Source organism: Ambystoma mexicanum, chromosome 12, assembly GCF_040938575.1.
Source record: "Ambystoma mexicanum isolate Mex_15411 chromosome 12, UKY_AmexF1_1, whole genome shotgun sequence".
Lineage (NCBI taxonomy): Eukaryota > Metazoa > Chordata > Amphibia > Caudata > Ambystomatidae > Ambystoma > Ambystoma mexicanum.
The window spans coordinates 511,690,297-511,715,795 of NC_090936.1; the positions used below are offsets into that span (position 1 = coordinate 511,690,297).

General features: G+C 44.4%; 1 protein-coding gene across 1 annotated transcript in view; it reads left to right on the forward strand.

The window, feature by feature from the left end:
- The window catches only part of SYN3 (synapsin III), a 1,663,181-nt gene that overhangs the window by 1,499,999 nt on the left and 137,683 nt on the right, over nt 1–25,499 (forward strand). Inside the window, exon 9 of the mRNA XM_069628788.1 lies at nt 6,028–6,170. Within this exon, the coding sequence (XP_069484889.1) occupies nt 6,028–6,170 (143 nt within the window). The remainder of the gene's footprint in view (nt 1–6,027; nt 6,171–25,499) is intronic.

A 25,499-nucleotide genomic window follows, 5' to 3' on the forward strand; every position in this document is an offset into this window, starting at 1 on the left:
ACGCGGGGGGTTCCAGCTTTCCTACGCCTGTCGCCACACACTGGAACGCATTACCCAGCCACCTGCGAACGATCGAGTCCCACCAAGCTTTCCATAAAGCTATCAAAACCAAACTCTTTGTTTGACCGAAAATCTCCACCATCAACATGTAAACATCAGTATGTATTACTTTTCTGTGTGTAACTCTGTTGAGATGTTCATTTGTATTAACGCTGTTAACATCTGCACGGCATACAGCCTGTTTCTGTAACCAAGAGACCTCTGATCGCATGTTCCTTTTAATCAAATATCCTACAAAATCCTTGTAATAGCCCCCGATGCCCCCGGGCTGCAAGTGCGCTGTACAAATGCAAATAAATAAATTAATAAATAAATAATTCATTTCCCAACTTGGCCATTGACGGAGAACATTACCATTCTGAGTCACTGCAGCTGGCAGCCTAACCTGTTGCACGGGGGCCTGGTGAAAGGCCTTTACCCTTGGATAGTTGAATGTGGCCTGTTTGCAGTATGTGGGCTGTATCAGCAGCAGTCCATAGTGCCCAGCTCTACCAGGACACAAAGGTCCTCCTTGCACCCTTATTGCCCATATCAGCAGAGTCACTCGTACCAGAATAGGCTTGTTGAAAAACCAATGCTGGGACGTTTGAGCGGCTCCTCATTTTTCTGTGCCATGTGATCAACGTTGAGATTTCATTTTCCAGGGCATCTTGGTCCAGCAACTGTCAGCTCTTTCTCAGTACCTTCCACCAGTAGAGGAGTGGGCATACATGTCGCAATGGCTGGGTAGCATGTTACAGGTACTCATTGAGCCTGTGTCAGGATGGTGGCGATAGTCACATGTCTGCGCAGGATGCTTCAGGTAGTCACAGCATCGCTAGTGCAAGTTGCAGTCAGTCTGGACATGCTTTCTTACAGTGACATGGCATTGTTTACTGTCAAATCCAACAGGAGTAAGTTCTTAATTTCTTATATGGTAATACTGGCATCTGCCTGCATATAGCCTAAATGTACCTATACGGCGCAGCCAGCATGAAAATGTGGTTTATACTGGCATACATAGTTTCCCCACTTGGAATCTAGGAAAAAGGCAAGTCCCAGAATTCCAAGCAAACAGGACTGAATGGTTTTCTTGCACATGGCCAGGGGAAACTTCAGAGTTCTGCCCTGTAAGGAAATATTTATGTGGGCCTTGAAGTAGAAAATGTCAATATTTGTACCAACTGCAGCAGGTATGTGTTCAAGTGCCTAAGAGGAAGGGTTTGGGGGGAGGGCGAATCCAACACTTTGCCTAAACTGGCGAAAGTCCTTGCACCGGCCCTGCAGACTTCAACACCGATGTGTACCACCATCTCCTGTTCCTGCTGCCTACACCACTCCTTGCCCGCCTCAACATTCTTCGTGCTCCTGCCAGTTAACTTCAGCATTTGGGAAGACATACTTGCAACAGAGTTTTCCGTTTATTCAGCCGCAAAGCCTTTGACTCACCGCCTGCAGACTGTTCGCTTTGTATTCCGGTTAGCTGTGCTGCTCTGTAGAAAGTGGCCTAGCAATGTTGGAGCGGGCCCTGATGCAAGTACAGAACCCATCCTCAGCACTCCACTCCTAGTGGGGGGGACACTACATGAATCCACCTCTTTTCTACCATTAATCCTGCCTCCTACCCGACTTCTCTCTCACTTTCCATGCAACTCTCTTCACACTTTCTGGTCGCCTCTGTCCTCTAGCCTGCCTCTCATGTACCCCTCGCCTGTTTAGCTTCCCGTAGGGGGTATTCTCATTTTAGCAGGGATGGGCCTCAGCAGCTTCGCAATCGTTTTTTGTGCCCTGGTTCACCCATACCATTGACACCTTGAAGACAAAGTGGGCGGGAACCAGAGGCGTTGCTAGGGGATGGCTAAGGGGGCGATAGCCCCTGGTCTTTTGGTTGTAGCCCCGGATAGAATCTCAGAAGCTACAGCCAAAAGGCTTGCTAGCCCCGAGTCCAGACAGTTCCGACATTAGCGTAGCCCCAGGTCTTTTCCAGACCTAACAACAACCCTGGCGGGAACTAAAGGGTACATATTCCTCTACTTTTTTTATCAAATCAGTCATTGTTACACAGGCGAAGGGGGCATATCTTTTTTACTTACCTGCTACTGGGGATTTGAACCAGGCCCTCCTGGAACTGCTCTAATGTCACAACCCACCAAACATTCTTGCATACGCTTGCTTGGTGCTGCTTATTGCAGCAGCCTGCTTGGGACATAAACCCCATTCTAGAGCCAACGCATTGTCCTGTGAAGCATGATTAATGTCAAATTGCTGCAGGCACTGCTGTGTGTGTGGGTGGGAATGGCTTTAGTCTTTGGCATGTCTCTTAAAAGGTGCAAATCTGGGTGTTAGGTAAGATTTTCATAGTAATGATAAATCTTCCTGCCCTGTGTCAACCCCAGAACAATTTGCTTTTACTGGTGGATTCTTTTTCCTTATACCTCTGTGAGGGAAAACCTTTTTCCACACTCACAGAATCTTTTACTCTTTTTATGGGTGTCATATTTAAGACTCTCTATAGTGTCTTTTAAAAGTTATCCTCTTTGACAACTTTTTGGCAATAAGTGCCTATTGTTGCTGGGTTGCCCGAGAGGCTCCCCTTTTAACTTGCTCTGGGTAAGTTCGTGAGAACTACAGTTCCCAAGGGTAGAAAGGATCTTTGGATCCCTTTTACCTTTTATTAGGTGAGACCAGCACCCCACACCTTATGTGGAGTGCTGGGGAGATACTGAGTATCCCCTTTCTCATTTAAATGTAACTTTTATGGTACACGGACAAACTTACCTTTAATGGCTGGTGGCAGCAAACCTTTTTATTAATTCAGTGCATATTTACCGCAGGCTATTTGCACAGCCCCGGTAAAGGCACCCATGGGTGCCCATTTTACAAAAATGGCCCGTATTCTTTTCACCATTTTAGCATTCAATGTCCTTCCTTGTTCCTTCCCCTGACCTCCAGGTTGGGAAATTACTTTGTGTGGTTTTTATCTTTGGCGGACTCCCCACCCAGGCTCCAGAGTGTCTGTGAAAGCAGGAAGTGAGGGAGGAGTCCAAAACTCTGCAGCCCTTTGTCTTCCGGCCTACCTTTGAGAATCCAGTTCAAAGTGCCTGCTGGCTGTCCTGAAAGGACTGCCAACCCCCCAAGTTTGAATGTTGCATGGCTATTTGATTGGCTGAGTTCCTGCATAAAAGTCTGATTCTGGAAGCTGAAGAGGTAGTCGACCACTGCATCCAAAATCGAAGGGGATGATAAAGGAAACGTGGCTCAGATGATTTCCAACGGCCAGAGAGAGTCTGCTTTGTAACCAGAGCATGCTGTTATCCTTCCTTCCAATCAACCTAGGGACTCCGAAAATGACGACCCCGACCCGGAGCCTGGTGAGGCCCACTAGACATTTTGAGCCATCCCAAGCCGTGCTGCAACCTTGCGGGCTGCAATAGCCCAATACCCTTTGAATTCTGAATCTCGGTGAAACTTTGTGGGCATCTTGCTGGACCTCCAGAGACGGGAATCAAGTCTAAAAAGTCCCCTCACCAAAGTGCTGGACCTGGCAAATGACAAAAATCTGACCAGCGATATTCTGTCTTCTTCTGTGCTCCTGAAAAAGGTGCCAAATCCACCACAGAGCCGCATCCAGCCACGAGGAAAACATTGCCTAGAGTGATCCTTGCTGCAAAAGTCCTTCCAGTGTCCCCTCTTCTGAATTCAATGACCAGGTTTTGGGCTGCAGATCCTGATGTCCTCCTGCTGCAAACCCTTCTTCTGTGCTGAGGTACTGTGCTGGCTTGGGTATTTACTTACTTTAAGCCTCTTGTGATTCCTGTGTAGTTTTGGGGTGTTTTCTGTGACTGGGAGGTCTCTTGTCCAGTTCACCAAGACCCACTGCTGGAATTCTCCTAGGGTGTCTTCTCTAATGTTCCTGGACCCTCAACTAACTCGAATGTAAAATACTTATTTGTTTGAACAGTTTTCCTCTGGAACTCTGAACTTGCAACGGAGCCCTCTCTCACCCTGCCTAAAGCTGGCTCCTAGACAACTAGGGTCCCTAGTCTGCCTCTGAGAGAACTCATGTACTGTAATTGGGAAGGGTTGGATACTTTATGGCGTCTGCCTTGAAAAGAAAACCAAGTTATTGAAATGTTACTTACTTGTACATTAATTAGTTGGTAACTGTAGCTCTGAAACTGCATAGTTACAAGCTATTACTTACCTTAGCTATGTTCTGCCATTCTGAAAAGTATATATAGGATTTAATTGCCTTGAATAAGCTGTGTTCCTTGTTAAATAAGTATTCTCAAAGTCTAAATTTTCTTAGAAACTGTCTCGCCATTGTAACAGGAAGTATATAGGTTAACTTACTCACCTGTGAATTGGGTTCCCCTCTTCCCAAAAGTAATGCTGATGGTTTCACTTTATTTTTCCTGATAGGATAATTGTATGAGTGTCTTCAATTGGGTCTTGCTTCACCTGACTTGCTGTTAGCCTGTCCAGAATAAGTCTGCCTAGGTCATACTTAGCTTCTAGGTTGCTGGGAGCTCCTGACAAATGTATATAGGTTGTATTTACCTTGTATAGCTGTGTGCCATCCAAAAAATAAGTTAACAAGTTATTGTTTCCCTTAGTCTGTGAACTGAAAAGCAACTATCATTATATTGCATCCCAAGGTCCAACTCCCCTATAATAACTGTGTTATCCTGAATCAGAGTTATAGGTTTTTACTGTTCCTAGAATAAGTGTTCCACTATTCAGAAAAGTATATTGTTCAGTTGATTTACTCAGTAATTTCTTGGTGAGCATCACGGTATAACTGACAGGGTCTACTACCCTTGTATTACAGTAAAGTAATCTAAAAGTAACTTAAGGTTTTACTCCCCAAGAATAGGTGTGCCCTATACTGAATGTGTATACAAAGCTCTGACTTATTTAGAAATATTGTTAGATTTCTAAAAAAGGTACGGTCTGTGCTTTGGTATGTATACATTAAAGCATAGTGTTGTGTTTTTTTATAATGTGTTTATATGATTTGTGATATTACTTATTTCCCCCAAGATTTATCTGGGCGTACTTGTATTTAAATAAACCATTTATGTTTTACAATACATAGTGTTTCAGTGTTTCTTTGGACCATTTCTATTACAATTTCTTTGTACTGATTCTGCAGCCCTCTCGCCCTCATAAAATAAAGCCTGGCTGCACTGTCTACGCTACCCTGAACTGAGGTGGTACAGCCTTATATTAAGAGTGGAGTCTTTTACGGCCTCAGTTGAATGGTTTTACTAAGCCCTTAGTTGGACTTCAGAAAAACTGTCCTAACAGTGGGTGATTCGAAAGGGGGGTGTATATGAAGTAGTAAGCTGTGGAGGGCAACGACTGAAAGTAATGGTAGTAGCTTAAGATGCCCTTTCTTCCACTGTGTTTCTTTCTGTCCTGGTGGTACAGTTGAATAACCGTGGCGAAAGGTGGAGTGTGGGAAGGAAGGACCAAGGTATTGCGAGAGCCGGGGGTTGGGTGGTAGGAGGGCGGAGCAAGGGGGAACATAGTTCCACTACTTTTGTTTTCGCACTTTGAGCCCCGACAACACCAATTACAGTTATGGCCATGTCATTAGCTGCTTATTCACTCCCATGAATGAAGAGAAGCATCAGATAATACTTGCAGCTTTCCATAAGTGGGTTGCCACTTAGTAAACACCTATTAATGTGATGCAAATATGAATGGACTATGGGCAAAGAAAGGTGCTTCCTGCCAGGCCAGTTCCTCGGAAAGGCTAGTAATGTCTATGGCAGCATAGGGACAGGTGTGAGCCGTAACAATGCTAAACCGGAACTAATCGAAATGCGGAAGTAATGGCCTGCTGGGAAAGCTCCTGGCCTAGCTCCAGGCCAGTCCTTCTCTGTTGGCCTTTCACCTGATGTCTTAAACCTTACACACTGTACAGAACCTCTCGTGCCCATTCCTTCCTCACGTGTCTCTGTGCGCCCTTTGCATCCTCAGGTGAAGGTGGAGAACCAGTACGACTTCCAGGACATCGCCAGCGTGGTCGCCATGGCAAAGACCTACGCTACCACGGAACCGTTCATCGACTCCAAGTATGACATCCGCATCCAGAAAATCGGCAGCAACTACAAAGCATACATGTGAGTAGATGGCGCTTTTCATGACGTTCTCTAAAAAGAGCAGGGTAGCTAGATGACGTCATATCACCAATGCACTTTGCTTCCAGATCGGGCTTTCCTTTTACAAACTAAATCATTTAGAAGGTGGATTAAAGTGGCAAGTTATAACGGTTTGTCAAATGAATGTCTAGTAATGTAAACAGAGCACCCCACTGACGTGAAGACATGATTCTTACATTCTGAGTGAATGTGCCATTTTGACCAGTTGTTTCACTATCAAGGGACAGCTTTCGTTCCCTCGCACAGCTGTTGTCTTCCCACCTTTCATTGACTTTGATGTCAATTACATGCTCTGTGACGCATATTTTGATTCTTATTCCTATTGATCAGTTACAGCTTGTCTTTGTTCTCCGTTTGGCCCAAAGCTCCAGAAAAGAATTTGGAGTTGGAGTATATTTTCTAAAGTTGGCAGCAAAATAATTTTTCAAGGAGTAGAAAAGTAATTTGGACTAAAGTGAGGAGCAAACAGATTTTTAAGGGGTAGAAAAGTAATTTGGATAACCAATGTGGACATTGAAACTCTCAGACCGGCATCTTTTTGAAATCAATGCTTCTGTGCACCCAGTAGATCATGCAAATTAAAAGTTGCATTTTCCCCTTAAAAGTTGTTCTTCTGATCTGGTAATAATCTCTTCCAAGGTCACTTTTCTGCTGGTACCAGTGGCATGAACCTATCCATGAAGCTGTGTGAGTGGAAAGCAGGGAGTAGGATCCTACGTGTCCTTGGTTTCTTAGTTTTGTTGTGAGTATTTTGACTTCCAATTGTGCTTTCTTGGGAGTATTTACAATTTTTTAGGGAGCAAGAGTGGCTGATAGGCCGATGTGACAATATATTGATCATGTTTTAACTTGGTTTTATTTTGTGTATTTAAGTGTAAGGTTTTTTTGTAAACCAAACACTGAGAAATAAATATGTCTGCTGCCCTGCAGGACTTCAGAGATGAGTAATGGATTTGAAACCCCTACTACTAAATCAGCAGTTATTCCCATCATAAAGGTGAAACAGTCACAAAATGACCGTTATCTCCCCTTTGCCTTTTGTGTTTACGTGGGCCGAGGGCAGACTATAGTCTTCATAAGGGGCGCAAGGTAACAAAGAAGTATCCAAACAACAATAGTACCTGTAGTACTAAAATAAAGGAATTTATAATCGATTCCATTACAAAATATAAGTCTTTAGTTAAACTAAAGATTCAAATAAACTACCCAAAAGACTAATGAGCCACCAATGTTAAGGAAGACACATATTATGGAGATCTTTGAATTAAAGAGGTAATCTGAGGCTGAAGTCGGGGGTAGACAGTAAGTAGCCTCTGCAGCAGTGTTCAAGTTCAAGGTATATGCCTTTTATAGATGAAAAGAGTGGTTGTGACAGAATGCCATCTGGTGAGGGTGGGATAGCCCATGCTTTTTTACTTTTAGTAATTAAAAAGATGGGAGTAATCCTGTTTCTGAAAGAGAGGTCTGCTAATCAAACCCCCTTTCATAAATGCTCCATGCAAAAATGATAGTGCATCCATGTGTCTTTGCTGAGACGTCCTCCTGGCCCCTCAGCACCAGCCCTGCAATGACACAAGGCAGGTTCAAACACCACCTGTACGTTCCTGAAAGTTGATGTAACACAAAGTTCCTGAAGGCAGAGGTGGCTTTTTAACTGTCTGCACATCTGATGTAAATAATATTAATTATGTAACCTAGTCAAGCTGGTGGTACGTACATCTGTAAATATGAGCCAGGTCCAGTTGTGGCATGGTGACTACTAGGATCACACACTTATACAGCTACAGAAATTTGATAACACACTAGTATCAGCTCTTTAAGCAGGGCCTAACTATGACAGTACTGATGTGTATTGGTGTGTGGTCTGACAGTTTGCACAGCTGTCATTTGTGTCAATGGCCAGGATGTTGCATTTTGAACCTCCTGCAGGAAGGGCAACACTTTCCTCCAAGGGCTCAGGAACACTCTCCAGAAGATCTCCTTATAACTGATGCTTCAATAGGAGCTCTGACATAACAAAGCCACACTCGCACCAGGGTGCTGTCCACTAGAGTCTCTTTGAAGTGAGCAGGCATGGGAAGGGTGCAGAGTTATAATAACCAGAAGGGAGACAGATGTTCCACCATCCTGGTTTCTTTCATGGCTCTCTACCACTTCCTGTCCCCCCCATTTCCGGAAGGCAAGCACTCTGGGTGTGATGTCAGTAGACAAAGGGCAATTGTTACAACAGCATGGATTGGACATCTTACAGCAGGTTTGCTTTGGACCAAACCCCCATGACATTTTGCATTTATAATGAGTAGGTTACCCACTACTACTTTGATTCATCTTTGGAGCATCAAGACCAGTTGGGAGTGCATTCCATTCCAAAGTTCTTCACTGGTGCCATTAAGAGAGAAGGCATCTAAGACAAAGGCAAGCTCTGTCCCCTAGCCATCCCAAGGCAACAGTGGGGATGAACTCCTGTGAACCAAGGTCTGCTTATTAGCTGTACTGGAATGAGGACACTGTTCACTGGAGATGAAGTCTGCTGGTGCCATCCAACTCCCTGAAGTGGGAGTGCAGAGCAGAATGACTTGCCTTATGCTCAAGCCTCTGAAGTGGGACCTCCAGCAATCCAGAAGTAGCTTAATCCTGCTTCTTCGAGACAGATGGGCCGTGCTCAATGAACTTCGAGTTTTCACAATGCTGCTTTTGGCACCTACATAACTTCAAACAATTTTCTGCATTTCAATCCATCCATATTCTGGATCGACCCGCTGCCACAGATCACCTCAGTCTTACCCGATCACAAGCTTTGCATTGTGGGAGCAACTGACTTGCACGCCGACTCGACTGTTGGAAGCCACTGATTCACTCGTCTCAAATGCTGAATCAACCCAGTAGAGCCATCGTCTCACCGCCAACTGAAAAGCCACACTGAACAATTGTAATTCATCATCTCGCCGTCTCTAATGCCATTTCAACTAATCTTGAGCCTGCACGTTTCAACCAAATCACGTCGCAGACCGACAGTAGGATCACATCAACTTGAACATTGTGACATCGTCCTGGCTGTCACAGAAGAGCCTAGAAGCCTAGCTCGATGCTGTCGAGCACCATAGACAAGAGTTAAAGGTACAGTAAAGAAACCCTGTTCCTATGCTCCATTTTCTGGGATCAAAGTGACTTTTAAACCCACCGCCTACTGTACTTTTTTCTACATGAACATAACTTTGAACATTGCCATTTTTTGCCCAATCTAATTGCCTCAGCACCTCTTCTTATCTACCCATAGTGCTATTTTACTGAAGTCTACCTTCGCTGTGTTTCTTTTGTTGGGGTGTTTTCTTTCTCGTATTTCTAATTAGTTGCATGCATTTTATTGTTGGATTAAAAGGCTATATTTCTGAAGAACCTTAATTAAATATTCTTTTACTTTGGAAACATTATACTAAAGCTGATTGTTCTGCTACTGTTATCAGCTCACACCCATTCTGACAACATAGACTGCTCTCGGCCACCATACAAAAAGATGCGAAGGAGGTGTACCGTTTGATCTTTTCCTATTTCACCTTTGAGTAGGATTGCTGCTGGTTTAGTAGTAGCTTGGAGGCAAGTATGTTTTAGCTCATACTCATCCCTATACTCCTTCAGAACAGTAATCGTTTCATCACACTGGTGGCAGCAGTGGGATTTGATACAGACTATGCCTACAGCTTATTCAACCAAAATAAAGGACTGTGCCTTCAAGATTAGAAGCACTGCTAGGTATTTTGTTTTATTTTTATACAATGGAGCTGAAAATATATGAAGTGAGAAGCCTGAAGTCCAATGCTCTTCATAAGCTATACCAGGAAAGGGGACTGAGATAGAGTGGTAAGGTTAGTAACCTGAAATGCTTAAGCACCTCCAGGCTTTTGAGAAAGCTAGAGTGATGGAGAAGACCCAGGAGCAAGTGATGAGCCAGGCCTTCCAGACTAAGTAACCATTCCCCTGGGAGGCAAGTCAGTGGATGGGGGCACCAACAGTACAAGCTTGTTTCCGCCATTCTTCGGAGGCCAGGTAGCGTGGTTTCCAGGGGCCACATGCGAAGTCAAATGCTGGGCTTCAGTTAGGTCCCAGGTTAGGTCCCAGTTCTAATCCAGGTCCCAGGATAATCTTGCTTAGGTACAACTGGCAATGAGAAAGCGCCTTTTAGAGGAAAGGAGAGTTGCCCTAGCAGAGCAGAAGCAAAGGAATTTTGTGAGTTAGTACAAGGTAGAGCTTGAGGAACCAAGAGAGGCCTGCAAACAGACCTCCAGTGGGGAGAGGAGTGTTTCCATTTTTTTCACCCAAGAAAAGCCTAGGCGCCACATCCCTAAGGACTTGAGGTGGAAAAGGACATCTTCGATGGGTTTGAAACTCTGGGGTTAGCCTTCCAGCTCCAGGAGGTGGAAGATTGATTGCAGGGTTCAGCCCTAATGAGCTTTTTACTGACAGCTGGTACTAATGCTATTATTCAGTGGGCTCATTTACGCCAAAATCAAGGCTGCCATCCTCAGGAAGTTCTGAAAGCCCCAGCGCAATACCTCAGGAGCTATAGAAAGCTCAAAAAAAAGGGAAAATCCAACATTTGAGGAGTTTACACATTTGTCCCTGGAGGTATCTGAATAGGTAGAATCAATGGTAACCAAGTTGACACATTTGAAGGAATGTTTAATTTGATTGCACATGAGCATGTCCTAAAGAATTTGGAGGAAGAGTTCTCCGGCATCTATTGGACAAGGCTACGACTGGCCCCAGGGTGCTCGCAAGGGCTGCTAATAGTTATGTAGGCAGTGAAATCAAGAAAAAGTCAAAAGTAATTTTCGTTTTTAGGTTACATTCTCCATTAGGCAAAATATATTCGAAAACATCATGTATATCCGATGACCTCAGTAGATTTTCTCACCATGATAATAAGGTACACTCTTAAAAGGGTAGGGCTCAAAATTGTTTGGCCTAGGGGCGTGGGACAGAATGCCATCTAGGGGGTGTGAAAGCCTTAATTTAACAAAATATGTATTAATAGAATAATGCAAGTAGTTCTGTTTCTGACTTCAAGGTCTGCTAATCAAATCCTCCCCACCCCCCGTTCATAAGGCTCCAGGTCAAAATCATAGTACACTCATGTCCCTTTGAGGAGACAGTTTATTTGTTTATTTATTTGTTTATTTATATACGCCAGGAACCCGCAGGCATCTGGGTGCACATGGACACATTGGAAATACATATAGAACAGGACTCGGACAAAGTTCAATTTTAGGTGATAATAATCAACTCGGTTATCAATAATCCCAGTTGATCTGAATAGGGTGGTCTTCAACGCACTTCGGAAAGTTTAGTTGTTCTTCTCTAGTATAAACAAGCTTATTCCTTCCTTAATTTGGCCCTAGCGGCCATGTTTGCAAACAAGAGTAACTCGTTTTTTGCTCCGTTAAGGCATAGCCAGTTGTTAGTCACCCACTGCTCAATGGTGTTATAGGTGGTGTTAAGGTTCTGAACATCCTGATCATAATCCCTGTTGATTTCTAGGATCAGTATGGTGTCACCTGCTTAGTTTGTGAAAAAGATCCTCATCTCCTCCAGAATGCTACAAAGAGGTCTAACATGCAAGTTGAATAGCATGGGGGCGAAATACATCATGCCCCCTGAGCAACCCTGCAAAGGATTGAAGAAAACTTAGCTGAGGCACTTTCCCAACATACAGAGGAATGTCTGTTGGATAGGAATGATTTGACCCAGTTGGCAGATTCGGCGGTACAATTCCCAATATCTGTCAGAGTGCTTAACAGGTATCAGGTAATATTATCCACACCAAAAATATCGCTGTATATATGGTTGTTTGGAACGGCCATAGGCGATCATTTTGGTGGGGATAATTTTGTTTTTTTTTGGGCGCGGGGGTCACGGGGATGTCCCCCGCCCCTTTAAAAATAATGCGGGTGTGGCGGCGGTGTCCCCCGCAGGTTCCATGCCTTAACAATTGCTGCAAAAATATGGCGATATTTTTGCGGGGATATTAACACATGGAACCGTTTAACAGGCGCCATGATCCAGCAGATAAAAAGCAGCGGATAGATCGAGGAGGACCAGTAGCCCGATTGTTCCCTGGTCCATCACCTCGAGGATGTTGGTCTGCAAATCTATTAAGGCAGTTTCTCTGCTACGGTTACCTCGAAAACCACACTGTTTACCATAAAAAATAGGTTCTGGCTCACAATGAGCTTGTAGTTCTGATATTTGAAGCTCCTGTACTGCGGTGACAGCAGAACAGGGTCAAAGGTCACATGTGCATTCCTGAGAAATGCTGCAACGCAAAGTTCCAGCAAGTAGAGATAGCTTTTCAATTTTCTGCAGCTCTGGTTCAAACTAAATTAATTGTATGCCATAGCCACCCTGGTGGCATGTGAAACTAACTATAGCCCATACCAGATTATGGCATGGTGGCTACTCAGATCATTCAATTATAGAGTCACAGCATTTGGATGTAATGTTAGTGTCAGCTTGGAGAGGTTACTCAGTCAATACAGGGCTGGTGTGTATTGCTGTCTGGCCTGGGTGTCTCTACAACAACCATTTGGGAACCAGCCCAGTAAGCTACTTCCTTTGATCCCTCTGAGGAAGGCCAAAATCTTCCTCCAGCGTCTAGGAACCTCCTCAATATGTCTCCTGGGAACTGGCATGTCAAAGAGAGTCCTGACGTAACAACAACACACTCACAACAGGGTGCTTATTACCTTTGGAAGTAGGCAGACATGGGAGGGGGTGGGCTTGGAGTAGCCCAGAGGAGCAGTTGAGGGCAAGAAAGGGGTACCACCATCTTGGATTCATCTACGGCTCACTAACTTCCTGCACTTCCCCCACTTCCTGCAGACAAAGCACTGTGGACATGACATCAGAAGGCAAAGGAAACTTGTTACAGCAACCTATATTGGAGCCCTGGCAACAGGATTGCTTTGGATCAATCCGCTGTAGCAAGTCCTCTTTAAAAGAGGGAACAGTGGAAACTCTCCCCTTGGTAGATTAATCTTAGGACTTCAAGACAAGAATGATTCACCTGGAACTATGTTGGGATACAGTCTATTGCAAAGTCCTCTGCTACAGAGATGAATACAAAAGACTTCGAGGAAGATAAAAGCTGTTCTCCCTACCCACCTCAAAGGGACTTTTTATGTGTAGCTGTGTGGACAAGTCCTCTGCAATTGAGACACTGCTATCCTGGAAAGTGCTTACTAGAAGTGGTAGAACCCTGCAAATCTTGTCTATAACCTTTCCTAGCTCAGAACTGCAAAGCATGACTTACCTTGTCCTTGAGACCCTGGCCTGCTTCACCCAGCAACCACAGACCCAAGTAAATGATCCCTTGCTCTCCGTGCATCCCTGAACCAACTCCTGACCACCTCTGCATCTCTGAGTTTCACTCAATGAAGATACAGAAGCTCTGCTCTCTCCACATCACAGACCTCCTGAATCTTCTAGCATCTCCACCTGAACATGGCCACATGATCACCACTTCTTTGAGCTCTAAGCCATTGTTATGTCAGTATCCAGATGCCATGTTAAGGCAGGCAAGCCCACTCACGACTGAAGGGCAGTCTCCTCCACAGCCGAGGTCACTAAATCTTCCAGCGCCACCATACCAACATCACCTGCAGACCTCAGCATCTTCAACCTGCAAGCCATCGCTGCTGCTGAACAGCACTGCATCATTGAAACCTGTTGCCACTGCACTTTGATTTGTCCCCAGTCTGGCCCCAAAAGTGCCCAGACTCCCAGTTCACCACAGTAAAACCTGGATTAATGCTGTTGAGCCCGAAACACAATAACTTATGGTATTTGAAGGAGCCAAATCCCCCTGGTCCACCTTAAATATCCATGGTAACTTTCAGGCCCCCTTCTGTTCCTTTTTCAAAGACATCATCATAATTGTTGACATTTGCAACGTAAATCAGTTGCCTGCACCTTTTTCTTCACCCGGAGGTCCCTGTTATTCCAAAGTCTTCATTTTCTTGTTTCCATTACATGGGTGGATCTATTGTGTTTTTAACTATTTGTGTCTATTGTTAGTTTTCTTTTTTAATTGTCTGATTTTTATAGAATCTTGGTTGGACGTTGTTTTATTTTGGTATCATTGCACTTTTGTTGTTTGTGTTGAAACAGTATCAGCTCACACCGGTTCTGAAGAGCATAGCCTGCCCTCCCCCTACATTTCCAAAAGAGGTAAAGAAGGTATACCTGTCTGGCTGTGTCTATTTCCCCTTTACGGTTGTAATCATTTCTGGTTTATTACTAGTGTGGGGGTGAGAATGCATTTTAGACACTACTCATCCCTGTACTACTGCAGAGCAGTAGTAATTTCATAACAATCATCGAAAGGGTCCAGGGGATAATTCCATGGATGTCACCCATCGCAATGGCCTGGAAACCAAGATACCTGGGTCATGTGTGTATTTGTGTTGACATGGGCCTTTAAACAAGGACGTGAAGTGTGAGAGACACCAAATGCCAACCCTGTATGACCGCATTGCAGAAATTCAAGGAGAGTGACACTTCTCAAAACTGGACCCACCTCACCTGATCCCATTGTACAAGGACTTGAGATACATAATGAACATTTCATCTCACATTAGCCTTCATAGATATAAATGCCTCAGATTCAGCGTGTCTTTGGCCGCATAAGTTTTCCAGGACACGATGCAATGAGTTATTGTTCGCGTTCCATGGTCAGTCAATGTAAGCAAGGGCATCCTCATTTATACACAGTCATCTACAGAGCGCCACAATGGGCTGGGAGATGCTCTTCAATGCCTCAGAGACAAGGGTCGTGCTTTAAACAAGAAGAAGTGCAAATTTGATTAGGAAAAACAGGATTTCTTGAGATATGTCTTCCAGAGAGGGGATATCTCTGCTAATCTCGGAAAAGTTAATGACATCAAGTCTGACCTGTCACCTCAAAATCAATCTCAGATAAGGAGCTTCTTGGGCCTTGTCAACTATTGTGGCCAGTTCATTCCCAATCTGGCTTCCATCACCGACCTGCAGCGACCGCTAATCAAGACATCTGATCTATGAGTGTGGAGCGAACTACAAGAAGAGGCTATCCAAGCAATGAAAGATGCCCTATCAGCAGACATGACCATTGCCTACTTTAACCTGAAGCGGTAAACAGAATTAGAGGACAATGCCAGCTTTCATGGACTGGGCCAGTGCTGATGCAAAATACCCTTGCAGGAGAAATTGTCCCTATGGTTATGAAAGCAGAGGACTCATGCCACCAGAATACATGTATTCACAGATCGAAAAGGTGGCCATTGCTGTTGCGTGGGCATGTCTGTTTACTGCCACCCTTTCAAAATGATAACCGACCATAGGCCTCTCGTGTCTATAGTCAATGGGTTCACTGGCTAGAGTCAATGGCTAGGGTCCAACCCAAATTCACGACTTAGGAATCAACCAATGTGAGCTATATGATCACATGCCCTTGTGGCTTGCGGTATATAGTTTAGTTTAGTTTATTTATTTGTACTGCGCACCGAACCCTGGGGTAACTGGGCGCCGGAGACTTAGAGACAGTTACAACATGGCAAAAATATACAATACAGACTGTGATAAAACAAGAATAGGTGTAGCAGACCGGGTTACAAGGTGGTCAACAGAGACATGCGGAGAGGCAGTACATTAAGCAGCGTTTTTGTTGGAAAGCCATGTTTTTGTTTTGGCTCTAAAAGTCCAAAATGAGGGTTCTGCTCTAAGGTTTGGTGGCATAGCGTTCCATAGTTTGGCAGCTAGGACCGGGAAGCTGGCGCCACCTGCTTTTTTTAGGGAGAATTTGGGAACGGAAAGGCAATGTGAGTATGGCGTTCTAGTTGGTCTAGTTGAGGTGTGATTGTGGAACTTGTCTGCCAGGTATTTGGGTGCGTCATTGGAGCGGCATTTATGGACGATGACGAGGGATCTGAGAGTGATTCTGTCTCGTACCGGGAGCCAGTGAGCATCTTGTCTGATGCTGGAGATGTGGGCGTTTCGTGGGATACTGAGGGCGGCTCTGATGGCATTATTTTGAAGCACCTGTAGTTTGTTCAGGTTGCGTTCTGATGAGCCGAGAAAGAGGGTATTGCAGTAGTCAATTCTTGAGAGCACTAACGCTCTGGCTAGTGTAATGCAGCTGGAAGGTGATAGGAAAGGTTTGCAGGCGTTGATGAGCTTATTGGTGTAAGCTGTGGATGAGGCTGTGGCGTTCACCTGTCTTTTGAGCGAGAGAGCAGAGTCTAGATAAACCCCAAGGGTTTTAATTTCTTTGACTACTGTGATTAGGTTACCGTCTATGTTGATGGACGCGTAACGGGGGTCTAGTTTGTTTAGCCGTGGTTGGGAGCCGACAAGAAGGAGCTCAGTTTTCTCGCCGTTGAGGCATAGACCGTGCTCTGCCATCCAGGCTTGGATCTCCAAATAAAGGTTGTTGATTCTGGTGGAGTCCTCATCGTAGCACCCTGATAGGGTGATGAGAACCTGGGTATCGTCAGCATAGTTTGTGTATGTGACACCCAGGTTATCTAGGCGGTCAAACAATAGCTTAGTGAAGATATTGTATAGGGTCGGCGAGACGCACAAGCCTTGAGGAACACTGCCGGTGATGGGGACAGGGAGTGCTGATGCCCCCGGGGAGAAGACCCAGGTGGTTCGGTTGGCTAGGAAGGACTGGATCCAGGCAGTCGCCTGGTTAGAGAAGGCCGCTGAGGTCATCAGATGTTCCGTGAGGATCTGATGGTCGACGAGGTCGAAGGCAGCTGATAGATCTAGCAGTAGGAGAATGGCTAGATTACCCTTGTCCTTTGCCTCGTCCATCTGGATTTTTAGGTCCAGTAGGGCTGACTCTGTTCCATGCCTTGGCCTGAAGCCGGATTGTCTGAGACCCAGGAGGTTGTTGTCTTCCAGGTGCTTCTGTATTTGCAGGTAGGCCATTCTGTCTAAGATCTTTAGGATGTAGGGAACGGTGGTGATTGGCCTGTAATTAGTTGGGTTATTGGGGTCTAGATTAGGTTTTTTTAGAAGTGGCATGACCCAGGCCTCCTTGAGGCTGCTAGGCACTGAGCTTGATTTGAAGGATGCGTTGATGAGGGCTGTTATGAAGGGGGCCAGAATGTTGGCGCCTTCTTGGATGATGGGAGCTGGGCATGAGTCCCCTTGGCATCTAGAGGGCTTGAGGCCCTTAATGATGCTTTCTACTTCTTTAGTGGAAACTGGTGAGAAGGAGAAGGGGGGGCAAGTGGGTGTTTTGGGGGTGGTTGACGGTGGTTGGTTTGTTTTTTTGGTTAGGCTGAGCTTTTTCTGTTCGATTTTGGATTGTAACATGGTGATTTTGTCTGCTAGGGCTTTTTGAATCCTCTCACACCAATCTGCATCTTTCAGGCAGGTTTCAGCCAGTGTAGGGGGGGATTCGAGTTCCCTGAGGATATTGAAAAGCTCTTTTGTTTTGGATTTGGCGCTCTCAATTCTGTTATCATATGTCTCTTTTTTGGCCTTGAGGATAGCAGTTTTGTAGGTGGTGGCTGCTATCGAGAGTTGAGTTTTGTTGGAGAGGTTGGGCGTTTTTCTCCAGGTGGCTTCTGCGGGTCGTTTGGAGTTTCGGAGGATTTTTAGCTCTGGTGTGAACCATTTGTTCATGTGGGCTGCCGGTTTGGCTTTGGTGGGTTTGAGTGGAGCGATGGTGTCTACTGCTGATTCTATCGTTTTGTTGTAGAGGTCAGCAAGTTTCTCCGCATCTAGGTTGGCGTAGTTTGTAGGGGTACAGATATTGTCTATAAGTGGGCAGAGGTTTTGTAAGGTAATGTTGCGGTTATTTCTGGTGAGGGTTTGGGGGATGGTAGGGGTTGGAGTGTTTGGTTGTGATTTCCCTTGGATGGAGAAGGAGATGGCGTGGTGGTCAGACCATGCAGTTTGCTCGTTTTTTGTGATGGCCGTAGAGCAGTTGAGATCCGCTAGCCAGTCCAAGGTCCTGCCTTTGTTGTGGGTAGGGTTTGTGATTCTGAGCTTGAACCCTAGTTGGGAGATGGTGCTTTCCAGGGAGAGCGCATTGGACCAAGAGAAAAATCTAAACCTGCATCATGGAACTTCGAAGCTGTTTAAAAAATAGGGTTGAAGAGGCTCCACTGGTCAAGCATTTTATGACAATGAACCATAAGTGGAATGATTTCAAATGGACAGTGTTGTTACAGGTGAGGCCAAAAGGCAGCAATATGGACATATTTATTGAAAAAGGAACAACATATTATTTTTCTAACTAAAAGTTGTGTAAAAAATCTGAGGCGTTTCTCCCATGCTATTCCGGGGGATCCCTGACCCAGGTGGCCAGGGAAGTGCCATCACTCTTGGATCCCATCCCTGGGGGTGGACAAGAGAGGGAGGATCACCTGGGAAGGGGACCTTAGGAGACTGGGGGAGGAACGTCCTTGGGTGAGACGCAGTATTTCCCCCGTTCCAGTACATCCCTACCCGACGTCCCCTCTGTCATTATGGGATACTTTAGTCAACAACCCATTTGTACACAACACTTCAGCTACCCCCTCCACCCAGACGAAATCCCACATGGTTTTTCCCATATTCTTTGGAAAAACTACAACTCCCATAATCCCTCCACCCTGTTTTTCCCTAAAACCACTGGGACGAGGAGGCGAAAGATTGGGAGGATGAGTATTACTGACAGAGAACCACGGACACAGAAGGCAGGCAGACTCTCCCCTTTCTTGATCAGACTGTCCCACTAATGAGGCCAGGCAAAGTCAGGCCTCCCTTCACACCCATGCACACCTGAATGTAATCACTACTTGTAGGAAGTATAAAAGGCGCAACAGCTAAGCACATTTTGATCAAGCTGGGGATGCTGGAGGGAGCAAAGAAGCCAGAAGGAAGGAACCAGAGCTGGAAGAACTCTGTAAGACTTGGAGGTGCAAGGAAAGCATAACCCCTGAGCCGGTGACCACCAGAGAGGCTGCAGTGTGCTGGGGAGCCTATGCATCCAGAATGCCAAATCAGGAGCATTTGGGACTTCCTGACAATGCCCTACCCAGAGATCCTCCCCTGAGTCAGACTCAAAGAGTCAGGATTTGAGCGGCAGGTGTGCAAAACCCTGACCTCACAACAAGTCCCATTGGAAAGCAGGATACACTCTGGGGCTTGAAGTTTAAAAGACATTTATTTTGACATTTGTGTTAAAAGGGTCTGAGCCCGAAAGATGGAGGCCCTGTTTCTTGAGCCTTGAGAAGGGTCCGCACCTGGAAGAGGGAGACCCTTAAGGCAAGGCAAGAAGGTCTGAGACCAAAAGAGGGAGATCTGGGTCTGCGCCCAGAAGCAGCAGACCCTTAAAGAAAGGCGAGAAGTTCTGAGCTCGGAAGAGAAGTACCTGGGGACCCTTCCCGGCAGAGGGAGACTGTAAAAACACAGAAAGAAGGCCCATGCCTCACCGAAAACCTTGGCTCTTGCTAGAAAGCCGATGCGGTAAAGTCAACACAGCTGATGGGTCGGGGAGATTGTGAACTGGGGCAAGTGTGAACCCGACGGAGGGATGCTGATAGAAAGCTAATGGAAGGAAACCCCGCTTTCTGATGAGATTGTAACATTGTGAACTGTGGCCACTGTGAACCTGAACGAGGGATGCCTGCAGTGGGTTGTTGGCCTGAGCCCGACTGAGGAAGGCGAACGTTGAGGGCCTCAGAGGAGGCCGGCCTGAGGTGTGAAAGTGGTCATACAAGGGTCAAGTCAAACCCCTTGTACAGTCTAAAGTCTTTGACACATTGTGGAGGCAAATGTGAAACTGACCGAAGGATGCCTGTGAAGTAGAGCAATCAGTTACCCATATGAAAACATTGTGATGATAGAACTGTGGGAAGCCTGACTGGAGGCTCAGGTAAAAGCCTGACTGGGGCTTGAGAAAAAGCCTGACTGGGGGCTTGAGAGAAAGCCTGACTGGGGGCTCCCGGGCGAAAAGCAAATCATCCTATGGGAATTTTTGAGAAATAACTTTTTGTTTGAAGGAATTTTGAAAAGGGGATCGGAGCCCGGAAGAGGGGAATCCCAGGTTAAACAAAACCACCCTACAAACTGTGTGAACAGAAGGAACTATTTGTCTGTTTAATTCATCAAGCCCTCTGACGCAAGAGCCTTTTTGGATGACTTGAAAGAGACTTGGGCACAGAAGCTCCTGATATTGGGGAATCACTGTAACCTCGTGCCGGGGGAGTTCAGAAATGTGCTCTGCTCGAGTGTACTGCCTTGTCCCATGCTAAAAATGTGGGGAAGGGAGACCCTGGGCCTTAACAGCCTGTTTTTTGTAGCTTAGCGGTAAGGATTGGCAATAGGTTTTCTTAGTATAAGCCCTTTTATTTGTCTAGACTCTACTAGGACTGTATTATTATTATTTGATGGTCGTAGCTTGCTCCCATCTTAGAGTTAGGTTTAAATTATGCGTTTATCTCACCCATTTTTACAATTTAATAAACACCCTTGAACTGTGCTCACTTGGTCGGTCTTACTTTGATGCAATGCCTTCCTTACAGTTGGCCACTGGGACTAAATGAAAATGTGCAATAGCACAATGCCATTTAGAAACAAGCATTGGCAAAGCCAATAGTTTGGGTTTTTCTAAAGGTTTTTTGCATTGTACAAGTGATTTTAGAAATGTTTTCTAAAAGGTTTTTATTAGAATAAAACTTTTTTTTATTTTGTACATTTGAAACAGTAATTTATATAGTAATTCTGTCATTGTTATGGTGAAGTAAAAATATTTTGCAATTAAAGGTTCTAGGTAATTCAGTCTATTGGTTTGTTGATTTGACAGTCCCTTTCAAAAGTCACTGAAAGTATTACATCATTAATAGCGTCCACCATTTTGGCAGAAACAATAACTGCCAAATTCAGACACAATACAATCCAAAGGAAATAGTGCAAAAGGGTTAAGGTCTAGGTGGAAATGGGTGTACAATCATATAACTTAAACTTACAAATGGGTGTTAAATGGATGGACACTGTGAGAAACCTGAAGGTGTCTCACCCGTTAGTCCCCAGGGATCTGACAGCCAGGTGGCCAGGACATGGCCATCGCTTTTGGATCCAGTTCCTGGGGGTAGACAAGTGTGGGAGGATCACCTGAATGAGGGGTCTTCGGGCAGTGGAAGTGGGACACCAGATGACGAAATGCGGTATCCCCTTCCCTATAACACCTTTACCCCATCCTACCAGGTAGGATACCTAGGAACTCATCCCCCGCCCCCTTTTTCCAACATGAACACTTTCTGATGGACAGCTCACTGTTGGAGAAAACGGACTAACATCCGAGCTGTATACCTGACGTGTCCCAATACAATGGTCAGGCAATTGCTGATAATTACACACAACTGACTTCCATCACAATTCCCCACATGTATAAAAGGCAGAGCACAAAAGCGCACTCTGAGCAAGGTAAAGAACAGGAGGAAGCAGCAGTTCCAAGATGGCAGCTTAATACAAGGCAAAAGACGGCAAGACCAAAAAGGATTACAAGGAGGGAAGTTCCCTTCACCTTTTCACCAAAGACCGTAACTTTCATGAGCCTTTGAGAATAGGAAACATAAGACCCGGAATCAAAGCTGAAGAATCCTGCATTGTGTGTCGGAAGTACCCGAGGCTCTTCTGCATCGATAGTCAAGGCGGGGAGAATCGTTCGCCGCTGTGGTACTGTCCTTGGCTCCTACAACAAAGCAGAACCAGTGAGGTCAGCACAGCAGGTGAGTTGGGGAAACTGATACCAGACCGGTCTGTGTTGAAGCCAAGGTTGCAAGTGGCAACATTGGATAGAGAAAACTGAAGAGAACAGTGTATGAAGCGTATGTGGCAAGCAACGCAAATATAGTTAAAACAGCAGATGAGTGACTGTACTTTGAAGCTAAGATACAACACCGTAGACAGAGTGGTCCGGCACCACGTGGGTGCTCATTTGAAAGTCTCTGTTAGGTATCCAACAGAAAGGTGACAAATGTTAAAAGGAAATGAACTGTGAAAGCGAAGTGGTCCTGCAACAGGTCAAGCCAAACCCTGTGAACATTCAAAAGTCTTCAATAGTTGATGTTAATTGAAATTGGTACGAGCCTGGCCGAGGGAGACTAATTGTGTTAAAAAGGGATCTGAGCTCGGCAAAGGGGGATCCGGGGTGAACGTGAGTCACCCAAAAAAGAATATCTTATGAACATTGTGAAAGAGGATCTGTGCCTGGATGAGGTGGATCCAAGGTGACGAACATTGTATTAAGGGGATCTGAGCCCGGCTGACAGGGATCCGAGGTGAATATCGAATTGCCTAAATTGAGTACTTGTGAAAATCTGAAAGAGGAAAATAATTGATCATTTATTTAGTCACATCAGGCCCTCTGAATGAAGTGACTTTGATAAGCAAAGAGACTTGAGCACAGAAGGCCCTGATGCTAATGATTGAACTGTATCCTCATGCTAAAGAAGCCAGAGACTGTGCTACACTCGAGTGAACCGCCTTATCCTGTGCTGAAGACTTGGGAAAGGGTGGCCAACGGCCTGAAAATCCTGATATATCATTTTGTGAACACTTCTTTCTTTTGCATAACATTGTGTCCCACACTATTTGTATTTAGAGGTAAGGATTAGCAATAGGTGTATTAGTATAGGATCTTTTACTTTGACAAGACACCACTAGGACTGCATTATCATATGATGGTCGTAGCTTGCTCCCATCTGTAGATTTAGGATTAGATGGGCGTTTTTCAAACCCTTTTTGAAGTTCAATAAACACCCTTGAACTGTGATCACTTGTGTCGGTCATCTTACTGTTGATATCATGGTTTCCTTATAACACATAACCAAACAGCACCAATAGTCTATTTATCACCCTTATAGGTCATCTCCATTGAAAGCATTACAGACCCTCATTAACAGCTGCAATTTGAAGCTGTTATTTTAATGGAAAGCATTATCAATGAACCATCAAACACAAATAGGAACCCCGGATTCAAATGAAACCCGACCACACCTGGGAAACACTCGTATATATGTAAACTATGAGGTCGGGATTCACTGCTTCAATTTAGGTGTAAGTCAGAGAAAAACAGAAGCAACTATTACATACCCACACCGAAAATGGTAAAACCGTTCATCTCATGTTCAGAAGTGAAAGAATTCAATTCACTTGCATATGCATCTCATAAGAATAAATGTATTTAGTCATAAAATCTCTCAAATGGATAATACAATCTATTAACATATGTCAAATTGGAGAAAATTATTAGAAAAACACATACATCATAAATATACAATTAATTAATATTCCTCTTCACAGTGCAAAATGTAACAAACCCAAACACATTCACATCACCAAAACACCACATCCATATTACACTCAATGAACAACAACATACTATACATACTATCAATCTAAATATAATCAAAAGAATATATAAAAACAAACCTACAAAATTGGTATCATTTATCAAAAAAACGAATCTCCCACTGTGATATACTCTTTAACAAAAGTAAACATACTATAACAGTAGCGAAAAAGCATAACACTGTTATATATAATGTTCTCAGTGACTGGAGAACCTAGTCACAGCTTATTACATCAGTTTATCACATGTTCATACAAAAAAGACCTGACATGTTTCTTTCCATCTTGATTATTAATTATTTTTATGGAAATTCATCAGAGGTTCTGAAGTCTGAAGTATTGAGAGAAGAATGATATTGAGTTGTTAAAATGCACCAATAGCTGTTGCCTTGACCTTACACACTCTATGTAAATGAACACTCAAGGTCCCGCCGTTCTGTTGATGATAATTGTATCAAACGAATGGCCCTCTCAGCAGCTGTCAGTGTTCGTAAGAAAATACACCCTATAGCAAGGAAAGTTGTCTAAACGGTCTAAATCGGACCACTGTTCTTAAGAAGTCGCCTCCTGTTGTGCGGAAAATTTGTAAACGTGGCGATCAGTAAAAAACGTCTCCATGCTGACTCGGAGCTTGTAACGTGAATCGTTCGAAATGCCTGCATACGTTCGTAGTAATGTGCATACATCCAAGGAAATGGTAGACGGACTGCAAGTGTGTGCTTGCTTTAAACAGGACTTCATCGGCTTTGCTAATGGTTGTTTTTAACAGGACTTCAAAAACGGACTTGCAAAGTGCTTAAAAATCAAGTGGCTAAAGGCAGAATAATACGATATTTTTATTCTGCTTTGAACAAACACTGGCAGGCCCTTTCAATACAAACTCTGATTATAAAGTTTAATTAAAGCAAGCTCAAATCATGCATTACCCTGTCTAACTGGTGCAGAGCACTAAGTGTCTGGAGCAGTAGCAAACACATGTTGCTAAAATGGACAGTGAGACAAATGTGTATGGCTCACTGTATGCCCTGGGCCCAAGTGTCGAAATGACTGACATGAGAGCAAACACAAGTTTAACTTAAGCTTAGGCAAGGGTTTGCAACCTTTGTGTACCAAATGAGACTACAACTCCCACCAACCACAGCCAGTTATCAGTGTCAAAGGATCATGGGAATTGTAGTCCAAGGTTTTGGAGAGCAACATGTTGCATAACATGGAATTAGGGCATGTGTGTTACTGCTTAAAGTGTAATCTTTCCTGTGCACATTCACACGTTTGCAGGCTATTTGCTCAAGATATTTCTACTTTCTTTTAGCCTAAAAGTAACACACGGGTATCAATGAACCATGACTATCACTACAGTGGGGGCCATCACTGTTAAAAGCAAAATGTGCATCTTACACTTTCATATATAAAAATAATAATTTCAAAACGTTAAAATGTAGCTTAAACTTGCATTCACTAGTTTTCTTTCAAATGACAGACTACCACACGAAGACACATGCCATTTCGACACAGAGAAACACAGCAAAAACATCACACACAAAATCCACGTGGAAACCAGAGAATCGTTGTTTTGATTGATTACAATGTGTGTGTGTTTTTTTCTACCCTGCCTTCATCTCAAGCCGGGAAGATGGCTCAACGGGGAAGATGGCTCAACGGATTAAACGCTCATTGCTGTGATCTGTGTTTGATCTTCAGGTTGCGGTTCAAATCCCGGCAATGCCAACTTAGCTTTTCCTCCTTCTGTGGTAGATAAATTAGTGGGTAATGTTAATGTATGTAAATATGTCCTATTAAAGCGCTTTAGATCAAAGTGATATATTAAAAAAATTAAATCTCACAAACGCAGTATATTAAATGCAAAAGGTCAATTGTGTCCACGGCACTCCCTTACTAACCACG